The sequence below is a fragment of the Trachurus japonicus genome, chromosome 6 (assembly GCF_045865225.1).
Source record: "Trachurus japonicus isolate A0001 chromosome 6, Traja_1.0".
NCBI lineage: Eukaryota > Metazoa > Chordata > Actinopteri > Carangiformes > Carangidae > Trachurus > Trachurus japonicus.
Genome location: NC_140912.1, coordinates 33,264,354 through 33,279,412, shown reverse-complemented (window position 1 = coordinate 33,279,412; position 15,059 = coordinate 33,264,354). Strand labels below are relative to the sequence as shown.

At 40.3% G+C, this 15,059-nt stretch overlaps 2 protein-coding genes across 4 annotated transcripts in view; one reads left to right on the top strand and one right to left on the bottom strand.

Annotated features, from left to right (window-relative positions):
• Positions 1-15,059, bottom strand: part of ptprz1a (protein tyrosine phosphatase receptor type Z1a) — a 124,472-nt gene that overhangs the window by 21,958 nt on the left and 87,455 nt on the right. The gene's annotated exons all lie outside the window — the stretch shown is intronic.
• Positions 1,487-12,477, top strand: LOC146986516 (uncharacterized). Of its 2 annotated transcripts, none has more exons than XR_015036034.1 (3): positions 1,487-1,639; positions 1,952-2,124; positions 9,807-10,289. XR_015036034.1 is itself a non-coding variant. In XM_085780271.1 (3 exons), exons 1-3 carry the CDS (start codon positions 1,569-1,571, stop codon positions 12,265-12,267), a joined length of 936 nt encoding a protein of 311 aa, XP_085636397.1. In that variant the 5' UTR covers positions 1,487-1,568; the 3' UTR covers positions 12,268-12,477. The 2 variants fall into 2 exon arrangements, 1 of the variants encoding a protein (XP_085636397.1); XM_085780271.1 differs by lacking the exon at positions 9,807-10,289 and adding an exon at positions 11,567-12,477 and having other exon boundaries at positions 1,952-2,115.

Genomic DNA, 15,059 nt, shown 5'->3' with positions numbered 1-15,059 from the left:
CTCACAGCAAAAAGTTCGTCGCAAAAAATCCTGCCCGATCTTTACGACGAGGCATTTTACACAGGACTAGTTTCTACCTGGCGTATTAACATTTTGGTCCGCGAGAGGTGGCACGGTCGACACGTGACCTCGATAGACCAATAGGCTTGCTCCATTTGATAAACAGAAACAGCAACATGGCGGCCCGCGACTCGTCAACAAGCACTTCCGAAGGCGAAGAGAAGTCATCAGAAGAAAGTGATGGAAAACATAAACGACATAAGCGGTGCTATATGCACATAGCTTCTATCAAGCATGAAAAAGTCCAAGATTTCACAACTGCACGGTGGAATACTTACAGAAATAGCCTACGACGGTGGCTCGAGTTGGCCGGAGAGTACCGAGACGTAGCTGAAAACCACAAACACTGCCTTGATTTGGAGTTTGAAAGTATTCCCATGGACGCTGCTTTTCATCCGACATGCTACCGAAGGTATATTGACAAGAGTGCAATTTCAAAAGTGGAAAGGCGTCTTGCGCGTGAGAGAGAAACAGGAAACGTTACGGAAGACCGCACAAGAAGCGAGGCTATCCCATCAACATCGAGCGGGACGACTCCAAGTACCACAATAAAACTGAGATCCAGGTCAACATTTCCCGTCTCGGGCTCTGGCCCCGTCCTTTCTGCCCTGTGCATAATATGCAAGAAAAGCGGCAAATACATTGTCAAGGCTGGCAGACGACAAAGGGAAGCTCTGTCAAAAGCAGAAACATTAACAGCAGGTAAGCAAAATGCATCTCATCCCCCACCACACACAAACACACTAGTTGAATGACTAACATTATCAACACTGCTCCTGAACACGCAACATGCCATAGCTGAACTGCACTGTACAATAAACTACACTGCACACAATTATATCTTCATTTGTGTTGGAGTAATATATATGTTTGTATATATGTCATGTGCCTGTGTGTCTTGATGTTAATATGATACCCCAATATGATACTTAATATTGGGGGCGGGACTAGATAAGCTTTTGCTTCTCCCGCTTTCCCTTTCGGTCATGTGTATTGTATTATTGGATTAAGATGATGTGTGATGATGATGACTAATTGACATGCCCGAAATGAACCAAATAAATAAATAAATAATACAGGATACCTTAATTTCCTTCGGGATTAATAAAGCATATCTATCTATTGTTTCTACAAGGCAAGTTGCAGAAAGCTGCTGAGTTAAAGGAGGACGATTCCATTCTTATTCACATCAAAGACAAAGACTGTGTAGCTCTGGAGGTGCAGTACCACAAGAGCTGTTACCAACAGTACACCAGGTTTTTGTTTGAGCCTGCCAGACCAGAGAAAGAACAGTAAGTCATTTATTAACTTTACATAAATAAACACTGTACATTGTGTTTTATTTCTTATGTACGTGAACACAATCATAACGCTTATTTTCATTCTTCCAAATTGTGTGTTTTGTTTTGGGTTTTTTTAGGAATGAGCCAACGTTTGATGCCAGTTATAAGATTTTCTGTGAGAGGATCATCCGTCAAAGGCTGCTTATCAACCAGGAGGTGCTGAGAATGGGCCAGCTGAGGAAGACCTTCATAGAACTGGTGAAGACAAACGAAGGTCTTGATGCTTCAAAATACAGGTAATTGAAAAACAATTTAAGCAATTATTTGTCACATGCAAGACCATTTTAACCACAGAATGTGTGTGACCAGCTTGCTGTCCGCACAGACATGTACAATTTGTCAACAAGTAAAACAGCTGATAGTGTTGTTAGTGATCTGTACTTTTCCTGGGCATCTATAGATTGGCTCCAGCCTGTAATGTTTTGTATCTGCCCCACCACTCTGTGTTGATTTGTGAAACAGCCCCAACTGTAATGAAGCCCACCTTTAGCCTATGCTTTAGATGGTACTCCGATGACCCTTAATTTTTGCTGTTTGTTGTGTTGCAGACAGGATATACTGAAGAGGAGGCTGAGCCTGGATTTCCCTCAGCTAGTGTTTCACACCCCTTCAAAGCGCAACGTCTCTGAACTTGTTTTTGCTGAAAATTTGTCGACAGAAACACTCTTGGACATGCTACCTTATCCATCAGGTGGAGACACCACACAGTCTAGTGAGTATAGTCAGACAGACAGTGAGACAGAAAAAAGGAGCACTAAGTTCCAAACAACACCAGAGGACACAAGGACACTTTATACAGCAGCATTGCTGTTAAAAAGGCTGCTTAGTGACACTCCTGGCATGTCATGCCCATGGCCACCCACTGCACAAGATTTAAATGTCACTGAAGCGCAAAGTGTTGTTCCCCTTGAACTCTACAATTTAGTTAGCTGGATTGTAGGTGCCACTGAAGAACCAACACTGGAACATTTTGTCAACATTGCTGATGACTTGCATTTAAAAGTGTTGTCTGTTTGTCAGGACATTGTGTACCTTGCTTCCAAGGGCCGCAAGCAGACACCTAAGTCCTTGTGTTTAGGGTTAACTGTTCGACATTTAACAGGGTCATCACGCATTGTGTCACTGCTTAACAAACTGGGACATTGTGCATCATGGGACACAGTGTTGAGTTTAGACACTAGCCTTGCCCAACTGACACTAATGGAGAGCAGTGACAAAGTACCGAAAGGTTTCTCAAAGAGGGTACCCACAACACTTGTGTGGGATAACATTGACTTTGGTGAGGAGACTCTATCAGGCCGTGGAACTACTCATCATACAAATGGAATTATGCTCCAGAGTTTTGTCAACGAGACTATGTCCACAGCCACCAGACAACCACTCAGAAAAGGAGTGTCCTCATTCAAAGCCCCACCCCAATTCCCTATAGAGCCATACCATCAGTCCAAAAGGCAAGGCCCACACAAATTGGGTCAACCAATGGAGGCAGAGACATGCAGAATGGACACCCAATCTGCTGCACAAAAAGAATTGGCGTATGCTTTTGTAAAGTCCACAAATGCAGATGAATGTGCAATCCCAGGCTGGACAGGATTCCATACATTGCTCCAAGCTGAAAACACTGTGGTATATTTTGATGTCGATGCTGATGAAAAGATGACCACTCTGACACGTCTTCTTTGTAGATGGTAAAAAGGAGTTTATTACAAAAAAGATGTAGTGTCAAAAAGCCGAATCCTTGAGAAGCCTCTAGAGCCAATTACGAGACCTCTCTCTCTTAGCCAAAAGTCCTGACCTTATATACTGTAGTATGTTCTAAAACTCCACCTCTCTAAACATAAGGAATGAGTATTTAATCAATAAGAGTCAGCTGCCACACTGAGTGGTACAGTAGCTGACGTCACCAGTTACTTTGGACCTCCTTTTCAGACAAGGGTATTTTATGTACCTTGAACTGTCTGTTTATCTATAACTATCATGCACTCAAGACTCAATCATTCTGACAGTAGGTGTCCAGCCTGTGTTATAACGTCCAGTCTCACAATTAACCCTCAGGGTACATTACTTAACATATTAGGAGGTAGAAAATACACCACATATTCCCCCCTTCGAGGCTAAAAAGTCTCGACAAAACAAAAAGCAACATTAAAAGATAACAAAAAGACTATTGATGGAGTGTAGGAGCGAAAACCTGTCCAGGCAGTTATCTTAAACCAAGACAGGAAATTCTCCCACGGCCCCAACTGCTCATGGCGACCACTTTACAGCACTCCAAATACATTAACACGATAATACACAAAACTTTTACATACAATACTTCAAGCAGATACAGATGGATACCTCAGAAAAATAAAACCAAAACAGTATCCAATTTCAGGCTGGTCAACCCATTGGACCCTCCATTGGATCTTTCCCTGCCTAACTTTAATCTCCCTCGACGTCAAAAAGAAAAGAAAACATCTGAGGTTCCAACATATCCACAAATCATCAAAAACATATCATGGACAGTGACAAATTTGACAACTTGAATACATGAATACATGAAATCACACTGTCCCACTGTCAGGACACTGCAGCTCCTTCGCAGCGTCAACTCCTACTGTAAACATCTTATCAGTGTCCATGTTCAGGGTCCTTCAGTCCTTTCTCATTATCCTTAATCAGGTATCTGAATCCCTTCAGCACCTCAGGATCCCTGTAGAACCGCTCTTACAGTAGTCTTCTTCCAATATCATTCTAAGAGAACAGATGGAAAACACACACCAGTATCTTTTGTGCCAAACAAATACAAATTAAAAACATCAAAAACACATAGACACATTACATTTAAATAAGTTTTGCAATTTTATCCTTGCAATTTTGTCCTTGCAATTTTGTCCTTGCAATTTTGTCCACAAACTCTCATCCATTGTCTAACAATATTCATTCTGGAAGTCCTCACCTGCATATGACTTATCTAGACAAAAACTTGCAAAAAGTTTAACAAAAATTTGGCTAACTTGGCAAATGACTGAGTATTCAAATTCAAATCTATATCCATACACCTTCATAACCTCCCCCCTTGCAACATGGGCTAACCCATTTGCCAATCTACGTATAGTCTACTGTATCTATCTATCTACTGTAGCTTGATCAGAAAATACTAAATGTAACTTATACATTCCTAAGGAGATGTTAATTCTTACTCTACTATAGAATTACGATAACTAAAAACCTCTTGATTTTCCTCTGAAATTCCCTCTGAAATTTCCTCCTCTTCTGTTACATGCATAAGCCAAATGACCAACCAATCCACAGTCATAACATACCTCAGGGACTTTTTGAAAATTTGGATTAAAATTTCCTCTTGCTCTGCATAAATTTCCTCGACCTCTTCCTCTCCATGCCTGCTGCTGACCAAAGGTCGGCTGTGAATTATATGTAACAGGAACCATTGCTAAAGGCTGTGGTGCCTGACACTGAAACTGATTTGGTTGTAGCTGTGACTGTTGCATAGGCTGATTTATCTTAGGCTGATTCTGCATAACTACCGCCTGCTTCTCCTCCTTCTTATAAGGTTGGGGCTTCTGAATTGGAATCACGTGTGAAAAGGGTGCCTCTATTTCTGTCATTAGCTTTTCTGTCTTACTCATTCTCACTTCTTCTTCAACTTTTTCTTGCTGCTCCTTATTAGCCATTGCTCATTTATGACTCTCTTTTTCAAACAGCTGGAGCAGCTGAAGCTCCGTCTGTCTCTTCCGTTTACGCTTCTCTCCCTTTTTCCCTTTCTTCTCACCTGCCTTATATATGGATATAAGCACCTGCATTGTTTTGATTACATCTGGGTTAAAAGTCCCTACCACTGGCCATGGTTGGTCAATATTAGACCAACGCTTATGCCATTTCTTTGATATTTCAGCTATACCTTGAATTAAGGGGTTATTCTTTTGTACTACCTCAACAGGAGTAATTACTTTTAGATTGTCCATTTTTGACATTTTAATATTCTTCTCTAATTTAATTTGACTTTAATAACCTTATTCTGTTTTGTTGTGATTTTTATTATATCTAATTAATTACTACTAATTGTATTTTAATTGTCACAGTTAATGAAAGACAGATGGATAAATTTGCCAACTTCAAAAATCAAAAGAGAGTTCTATAGATAAAAATTCAGAAAGCCAAGTCCACACACCAAATTCGTCAACTACAGAATCAATGTCCTAACTCAACACTAACCAATAGACCAAACACTAATATCCCATTAATTAAATGATCAGTCCGTTGCCAAGTCTTCTTTCTAAATAACTACAACATAAAATTTTGGGTTTTATGTATGCAAGCAAGTAAATGCACTATGCAAATCCAAACAACCAATCAAAGTAGATGTGCAACCAAATGTATACACATTCATTTAAATGCAGGTATTCTACTACAAGGAGTTTGTGGATAAAATCACACTGGCCTTAATCACTGGATCCAGATGCATGCGCTGTCGTCTGCAAGCCTCAATCCATGTGATGTTAACCAGCTGTCCTCTGTCCACCTCTAGACACACTTCTTGAGTTCTGGTCTCCTCCTTGAACTCTCACACCATGTAGGGAAGACAAACAAATAGTTAAGTGTTTTATAAAATCACTAAATTGCACAAAACACATTCCTACTGCAAGTCTTTCTTTCAAAAATTCTGTATTATAACTTTAGAACGCTATAATTTTATAAAAACATTCTCACTTAAAGTGTTTTCCCAAAATTAATCAGGCTTTATCAAAAATTCTCCACCACATAAAAAAGTCCTTCTTCCGGTGCTCATAAATTTCTTTACAGATTTATTTTCCAAAAGTCCTCTGAAAAGAGGCTCATAACATCTTTACCAAAAGTCCCCTTAGAAGATTCATTTAACCAAACGTCCTTTGAAGGTTTATAAGCACATCCTCCTCAGGCTCATTTAGATAAAATATCTTATCTTATAAATTCCTATTCATGTTATCATTATTTACATTTTTTCATACACACACACAAGGATCCCAACACAAAACATTCAAACTTTGTGATCACACTTTCTTTTTAACAGCGCAAAGATAGTTTCACTATCTCCTCGAGGTCATTCCTTACTTTAACTTTATTCTCTTCTACTTTACAAGTAGTCATTACCGGTATCTCTTAAATTCTCTTTCTTTCTTTCTTTCTTTCTTTCTTTCTTATTTAGGCCTAAAAAAAACTTTGACTAGGTCAATCAAATGTCTACTTTACAAAGGACTTTTAGAGACTTTCACTCTTCACCTACTCACATTATAGTTAGACTATATATGGTTAAACCATTTAGACATTCCTCATGTAGTTATACTACGTCCCCTTATCAGTATTTCTTTGTTACCCTTAATACCCCAAATTCCCATTTATTTCACTTTCCTCTATTTTATCATTTCTTTAATATCCCTTTGACTCTTTAGATACCCCAAGAAATGTATTGTATCATTTCTTTAATACCCCTTTGACGCTTTAGATACCCCACAAAATGTCCCTTTATTCAAATTTACCCCTTTTAGCAGACATCCCAATCAACCCTCTTTAATCCCTTTATTTTATTTCTATTTAACTTCTCTTCTAATGCATATTCCTATTTTCCTTTAAAACCAATTTTCACATAGCGACCAAAAACACATGACTTACTATTTAGGTGTACAGGCTCCTCTACATAACTCTTTATGTTTAGTAGTTAAAGGAAACTATATCTAACTCCTGCATATCATTTCTCTTAAAAATGCACATGACTTACTGAGTAGATCACAGATGCCGTCACCAATTTATGCTGCGTTTTAGTTCAACTCATGTGTTACTAATTCAAATTAATTTTACTCTTATTTCTTCTCTTCCTATTTCTTCGTTATCTTATTTACTTTTGTCTTTTATCTGTAGGCCTATTTTACTTCAAATTTCCTATTTCTTTACTCTTCATCTACTCACACATTCCTCTTTTATTCCTTACTGTATGTAATTTCACTACATCCCCCCTTTTTGAATAGGACCATTCAAAACACGTCTGTTTTCAACAGGAAGGAGTACTAACTTAAAAAATACCTCAAATAAATTTAGAAATTTAGGAGAAGGCCAAATCACCAGCAAAACAGATCAAACCCACAAAGGTCCTTTAACGGTGCAACCCAACAGCCAAAAGACAGCAGCTCCAAAAAGCAAACCAGCGCAAGGATTAGTAAAAAACTCACCCTTAACTTGTGTGTAATCGAAGCAAGAAGCTGAAGCTGGAAAAAGGTCACAACACGTCCGAAGTTCGTGACGCCAATTTGTGGTATATTTTGATGTCGATGCTGATGAAAAGATGCCCACTCTGACACGTCTTCTTTGTAGATGGTAAAAAAGGAGTTTATTACAAAAAAGATGTAGTGTCAAAAAGCCGAATCTTCGAGAAGCCTCTATAGCCAATTACGAGACCTCTCTCTCTTAGCCAAAAGTCCTGACCTTATATACTGTAGTATGTTCTAAAACTCCACCTCTCTAAACATAAGGAATGAGTATTTAATCAATAAGAGTCAGCTGCCACACTGAGTGGTACAGTAGCTGACGTCACCAGTTACTTTGGACCTCCTTTTCAGACAAGGGTATTTTATGTACCTTGAACTGTCTGTTTATCTATAACTATCATGCACTCAAGACTCAATCATTCTGACAGTAGGTGTCCAGCCTGTGTTATAACGTCCAGTCTCACAATTAACCCTCAGGGTACATTACTTAACATATTAGGAGGTAGAAAATACACCACAACACTCTTCAGAAATCGGCACTATATTATCTTCCAGTTATTGAGGCCTCACCAACAGAGATGTCAACTGTCAACACCATCCTGAAGCGAAGTGTCCAGATTGCTGACCAGCTAGAACTAGATCACATAGTTTTAGTGTTTGATCAAGCTATTTACGCCAAAGCACAGCAAATCCGCTGGAAAAATGATGACCTAACACAGCGTTTAGTGCTTCGACTCGGTGAATTCCATACATGCATGTCCTACCTGAGTATTTTAGGCAAAAGATTTGGAGATGCAGGACTTCAAGATATTCTCATTGAATCAGAAGTTGTTGCACCAGGATCCATCAAAGGGGTAATCAGTGGTCATCACTACAATCGCAGCATGAGGGCTCATAAACTTCTATATGAGAGTCTGCAGCGCATCCGACTTACCACCTTCTTGGATTCCTTGCCACCACAAGAGAGAGCTGAATACATGGATGTCATCACTGAGATGAAACGTGCCTTTCCAGACAGATTGATGGATGTTTTGAGCACGGATCAGAGGTTTCAGAGTATGTGCTCAAAATATACTGACTTTGTGCAGAGGAAAAGTACAGAAAGTCCAACATTTGCTTTCTGGAGCTCATACATTGAAATGATGCAGCTACTACTCCTGTTTGTGAGAGCAACACGAGAATCAAACTGGCAGCTTCACCTGTCAACAGTCCGGTTAATGATGCCATGGTTTTTTGCCTATGATCGAGTAAATTATGCTCGGTACTTACCTCCATACTGGATGGAAATGGTGAATTTGCCCATTACACATCCCTCTTGCCACAGTGAGATGAATGTGAAAGGCCAGTGGACTGTCCAGCGACAAAGTGTACATGGATTTGCCTCCATTGCCTGTGATCAGGCTATTGAGCAGACATGCAACAGAGATACCAAGACCAAAGGTGGCTGGACAGGCATTACACAGAATCGATCTGCAGTATATCGCTGGATATTGTCACAACATGAAAGGGCTGCTATAGCAAGACAATGTGAATCTATGGCAGGGATGTCTCCTGAAGTGCGCACACGGAAAGACCTTGACAGCACACGGATTCATGCTGATGAAAAGGCTGTCACCAGAATAATTTCCACCATTGATTCCATGCTGAACCCTTTCGATACATACCAAGAAAGCATTGTGTGTGTTAGCTCTGGAAGAGTAGCAACAGAAGACATCACAAAAGATTTGCTGGAAGCTTCAGAAAAGGGTGAAAATGCTGCAAAAGAGTTTATGGATAAGAGATTATTATCTGAATCACTCGACATATTTGCACCCATAAAATCTCAAAAACTGAAGACTTTCAGTGACCAGGGAAAGGCTAAAAAGAATTCTGGAGCAAGTAAGGATGTGATTTTGCGGGCTGACAAGAAGCTCTTTTCCAGGCTCCTCATCCTAGGTCAAAGCAGAAAGATAGAAATGAGGGAAATTCTGTCTTACTCCTTGGGGACTGTTTCATATCCTTTAGCCAGTGCTGACGGTTTACTTGCAAAAACAAACAAAGCAGCCCTAATGGACTTATTAGAGAGCAAAGGTGGAGACTGCTTAGTCAACAATGTTCCACCAGGTGGTGCCATTCTTTTTGATGGGATGGCAGTCATTCAGGCTATTCAGTCCAGACAAAGTACATTTGGAGAGCTTGCAGAGACCATACTGCAGTACTTACTGAAGCTTGCTTTGCAATACAAGTGTGCACGCATAGATTTTGTCATTGACCAGTACCCACAGATAAGCATTAAAAATGCAGAACGGTCACAAAGAGCTGCTGGAGGATCACAGCGCATGCAGATCTATGGCCCGGATCAGAGGACCCCAACCCAGTGGAAAAAGTTTCTCTGTGAAGGAACAAATAAAGAAGCACTTGCTGATTTTTTGTATGTTGCATGGAAAAACGCAGACCTTACAGCAGTGGGAAAAGACCTCAGATTGTACATCACACATGGAGATCAATGTCACTGTGTGACTGTAATGGAAGGTGTACAATCTGTTCATGCTGTTGAAGACCTGCAGTGTGATCATGAGGAATGTGACACAAGGGTGTTTTTGCATGCACAACATGCTGCACAGGAGCATGCAACTGTAATCATCAAGAGCCCTGACACTGACGTGGCAGTAGGGCTGCACGATTATGGCCAAAATGATAATCACGATTATTTTTGTCGATATTGAAATCACGATTATTAATCACGATTATACATTATGTTAGATAAAACATGTTTTTATTGCACTTTCTATTTGAAACAAACAATAGGCTATGTGAACAAGGCTTTCAGTTCAAAATAAAACGTAAAATAAAAATAAATAATAGCCTAAAATAAAATTTACCCAAGACAAAGGGCTAGCGAAAAATAAATGCCATTGCAGAGTGCAGAGGTGTCATTCTGTACAGTAGCGTACAGATACTTGTGTAAAAAACAAAAAACAAAAAATAAATCTGGTAGAAGTAGCTGCTGATTCAACTCCTTTACTCAAATAAAAGTAAGAAAGTACAGGCTCTGAAATGTAATTTCAAAGTAGCCTAGGCTATAGGTAAAAAATAATTTTTGCCATCAATGATACACAGAGATGTGTGGGCAAGAGTCTGTCTAGCATGGACCAAAGCACAGCACGGGTGGTTCAGCAGCAATTTGGAACGAATTAAAAACATTTAATGAATGTTTTCACACAGGCAGCGTCCAGCAGGTCGGCCTAGCTCAACTGTGCTGCCACCAAAACGGCCATAGATCGCCGTTACCGGCCGTTATGATCACGGTCGGAACGTTTTATTTACACAACGTATGTAATTAACACCAAAACGGCCACGTGGGGTGACGGGGTCTCGGTCCAGCTTTGAGACCACCCCGCAGCCCGACCTCGATCCGATCCAGAGCGAGACGGCGACAGTAGACAGCCTTTGGAGGTGCTGACTGACCAGACACAGACACACGTCATATCTACTGTCACCGTCTGCTGCCGACATCGTCTCACTCTCACTGCAGAGTGAGATCCATACAGCCTATGAGTGAGACGTAACACCGGGCGCAGAAGGTGACACAGTACAGCAGCATCTGAAGGTGCCGACTGACCGGCCGGGACACACACTCTGGACTGTAAACAACATGTAAAGGGAGGATGCGCTTGCTTGTTAGTTAGGCAGCTTCATGAAGCCCTAACCTCTCGTTCGCCCCCTGGTGGTTGGCGGACTATTGGTTGAGAAAGCGCTTGATTTGATATGCAGCACAGCCCGTTTTTTTACATGTTAATAATCGTGACGATCATCTTAATTTAATCGTGGCAGCCAAAATCGTGATCGTGATTAAAATTCGATTAATTGTGCAGCCCTACGTGGCAGTCATTGCTGTAAGTCTGCAGCCAAATTTACCATGCAGCTTATATTTTTTTACAGGAACAGGCAACAGGACACGCATCATCGACATCACCAAAGTGTCATCAGCTCTTGGAACCAGTGTGTGTGCAGCCTTGATTGGTATACATACGTTCTCTGGGTGTGACTCCACAAGCGCTTTTTATGGAAAAGGGAAAAAGAAGACATTCTCTGTGGCATGTGAGAAGGATGAGTACCTCAAGGCGTTTGAAAATCTGGGTTCTGACTTCAACCTCAACCAGTCAACATTTGCAATACTTTGCAAATATGTATGCCAACTGTATGATCAGCCAGCTGCTGAAAATGTCAATGAGGCGAGGTACAAGGCCTTTTGTATGGCATCATCAGCTTTGCCAGAATTGTCCATCCCCCCCACAAGTGATGCCCTCCATCAGCACTGCAAAAGGGCCAACTATCAGGCTGCAATCATGCGGGCCTGTTTTAAAAAAAAGATAAGTGCTCCATCACCCACTGGACATGGATGGCATCTGGAAGAGGAACAGCTTAACATCACATGGATGACGAGGAATCCAGCCCCCGACAGTGTTATGCATGCAGTACACTGCAGTTGTAAAGGGAGTGGCTGTAAGACAACAAGATGTTCCTGTGTATCTGCAGGACTCTGTTGCACGGACTTGTGCAAGTGTTTTAAGTGTTCAAACACAAGGGAAATTGAGGAGAAGGAAGATGACAACTGCCCTGACACTGACAGTGAGGATTAGAATGTCACACACACACACACACACGACTAGCTTCAACAGCAAATAACGGGAGCAGAGGATTCCCTGTAAGAAACTTTTTATTTTGACCTAGTTGTTTTTGCGTGTAGATGTTTGTTTGTTTTTCAGGATTGTATTGCATTGCATTCTTATTTTTACCATTAATACTACCATTCATTTCTTATGCTGTTTTATATGCTGTATGTATATATGTTTTTAGGACTGTTTTTATGGTTGATTAGTGTTTTTTGTTATGAGTGAATAAATGACTGATTGATGGATGGATTGATTTGTATATTTGAGTGTTGAGCAGCACTGGTGCCCAGGGCACTAGACACTGAGCAATTAATCACATAATAATTTCATATACAATAGCCACGTAATGAAATATATACCAAAGCACCATATAATGAAACCTCTGAAAATAGGGATACAAATGAATACAAATAACTGTTAAATCATAAACTGTAATGACTTTTATTAACTTCAAATAGCAGTTTTAATCAATGCCAGTGTGGTTTTTTATATACTGAATCCAAGTGTTCACATCCTTTCTTGTTGAAATTATTCACTCAAACCATTTTCCAAATAATATACACACACACTCCTCTGATGACAGACTGCAGCTGACAACTGCGCGAGTGTTATTGTCTCGTTATTACAGTCGCGAATATGGCATATCTATTGCACGGCGATCCGTCCCCCCAAATTTTATTTTTTTTGTTCCTGGTCCCATCGCGGACATTTCCTGAAAATTTCATCCAAATCCGTCCATAACTTTTCGAGTTATGTTTATAAAGGTAAGGTTTGATAAAACACGGGAGGCCGCCATGTTGCTGTTTCTGTTTATCAAATGGAGCAAGCCTATTGGTCTATCGAGGTCACGTGTCGACCGTGCCACCTCTCGCGGACCAAAATGTTAATACGCCAGGTAGAAACTAGTCCTGTGTAAAATGCCTCGCCGTAAAGATCGGGCAGGATTTTTTGCGACGAACTTTTTGCTGTGAGCTCTAAATAACTTTATCTTTTTTATCAACTAAAGATCGTGTAGTTCGCAGACGGTGGAGCGAGATGAAACGATAACAGGGTTGACCTTACGGCCTATAACCTTCCATTAGGATCCAGTCATGGCAGCTTAGTATTTATTGTATATATTCATTGCTCTTTACCTTTGTATATTGATGCTGTTTCTATTGTTTGTATGGTGATATTTAATATCTGAATTCCTCACACCCAGACGTGTGGGAAAGTGATTGGTTTGTGTCCTCCCGTTAGCAACGCCAGCCCATAATAGCCCTGCCCAGAGATTTACAACATACAGTGTTGTGAACAGACCCAAAGAAACGGCCTATTTTCACGGCCTAAAAGAGGTTTTACGTGAAAAAAAAATACACAGTTCCATTGTTCGCTATAATATATTTTTTTCCAGCCCTTCAAAGTGCAGGAAAAACATTTGGACCTAACCAACTCACGTATCCCTCCGCCCAGGGTTAGCGCCCGCCGATCAGCAGTTGGTTAGGTCCAAATAAAAACTGTGTTTTTCCTGCACTTTGAGGGGCTGGAAAAAATTATATTATAGCGAACAATGGAACTGTGTATTGTTTTTTCACGTAAAACCTCTTTTAGGCCGTGAAAATGGGCCGTTTCTTTGGGTCCATTCACAACACTGTATGTTGTAAATCTCTGGGCAGGGCTATTATGGGCTGGCGTTGCTAACGGAAGGAGTGCAGAGAGTCTTCTACTGCAATTAAAGAACTTAGGGGCTATTTGTAGATCATACAACCCCACTTTAAAAAAAATGCTACTATTCCTTTAAGATGGCTTCCTGTGGTGGCGCAAACATTGGCTTGAAAAAGGTCTATGTAGCATCGAAACGTTGCAATGCAATAAATTCTGCAAGTTGGCCATGTGTGTGGGAACTCTTCTTTTCTAAACTCTTCTCAAATAAAAAAAAACTCACATTTGCTCCAAATTCACTTTTTTTTCACACACATCAATAATAATAATAAGAAGAGGAGGAAAACAGCATCTGTCAAGGTGAGAGGAGGAGAATCAACATCACACACTGAAAGGATTCATTCAGACCAACACAACACAGCAGCTTTGTTAGTGACACACACACACACACACACACACACACACACACACACACCCACACACATATAAACACACACACACACACACACACACACACACACACACACACACACACACACACACAGATAAACACGCTCAGCACAATGTAGCAACACGACCGAGGAGCTTAATCTTCTCGAACACGACGGTCGTCTGGCTGAAGTCACTGGTTATTATTATACTGGGCTATATGATGGAGCTGTGTGTGTATGTGTGTGTCTGTGTGTGTATGTGTGTGTGTGTGTGTGTGTGTGTGTGTGTGTTCGTGTGTGTGTGTGGATGGTTGACTCCTATACAGACAGAAATCAATAATAAAACTGTTCTTCATTTCTATTTGTGATGATGTTTGACAGGTTTTATCTGTGTTACAGTCTGAGTTCATCATCATGTATACATGTATGTGATTTTGTGTTTGTGTGTATAATAATATAAAATCGAATAAAAATTCAGGAAAAATTGTGTCGATTAAAGGTGAAACAGGAAGTGAAGAGAACATCATTATGGTGAAGGAGGGAAACTATCGATCACAGAGAGAAATAAAACCAGTGATACTTAACTTAAAAACAAAACATTTCATATTTAGGGGGGAAAAACATATTTTACTCACATATGTTTTTTTTTTTTTGTAAATTTGTCATCATGTTTAATCCAGATGAAAT

Bases quoted from the DNA above. Each gene is read 5' to 3' on its own strand.
- LOC146986516 (XM_085780271.1), top strand. From the start codon at position 1,569: ATGGGCCAGCTGAGGAAGACCTTCATAGAACTGGTGAAGACAAACGAA. The intron at 1,640-1,951 runs GTAATTGAAAAA...GTTGTGTTGCAG, and splicing joins CTTGATGCTTCAAAATACAG to ACAGGATATACTGAAGAGGA. The intron at 2,116-11,566 runs GTGAGTATAGTC...ATTTTTTTACAG, and splicing joins TGGAGACACCACACAGTCTA to GAACAGGCAACAGGACACGC.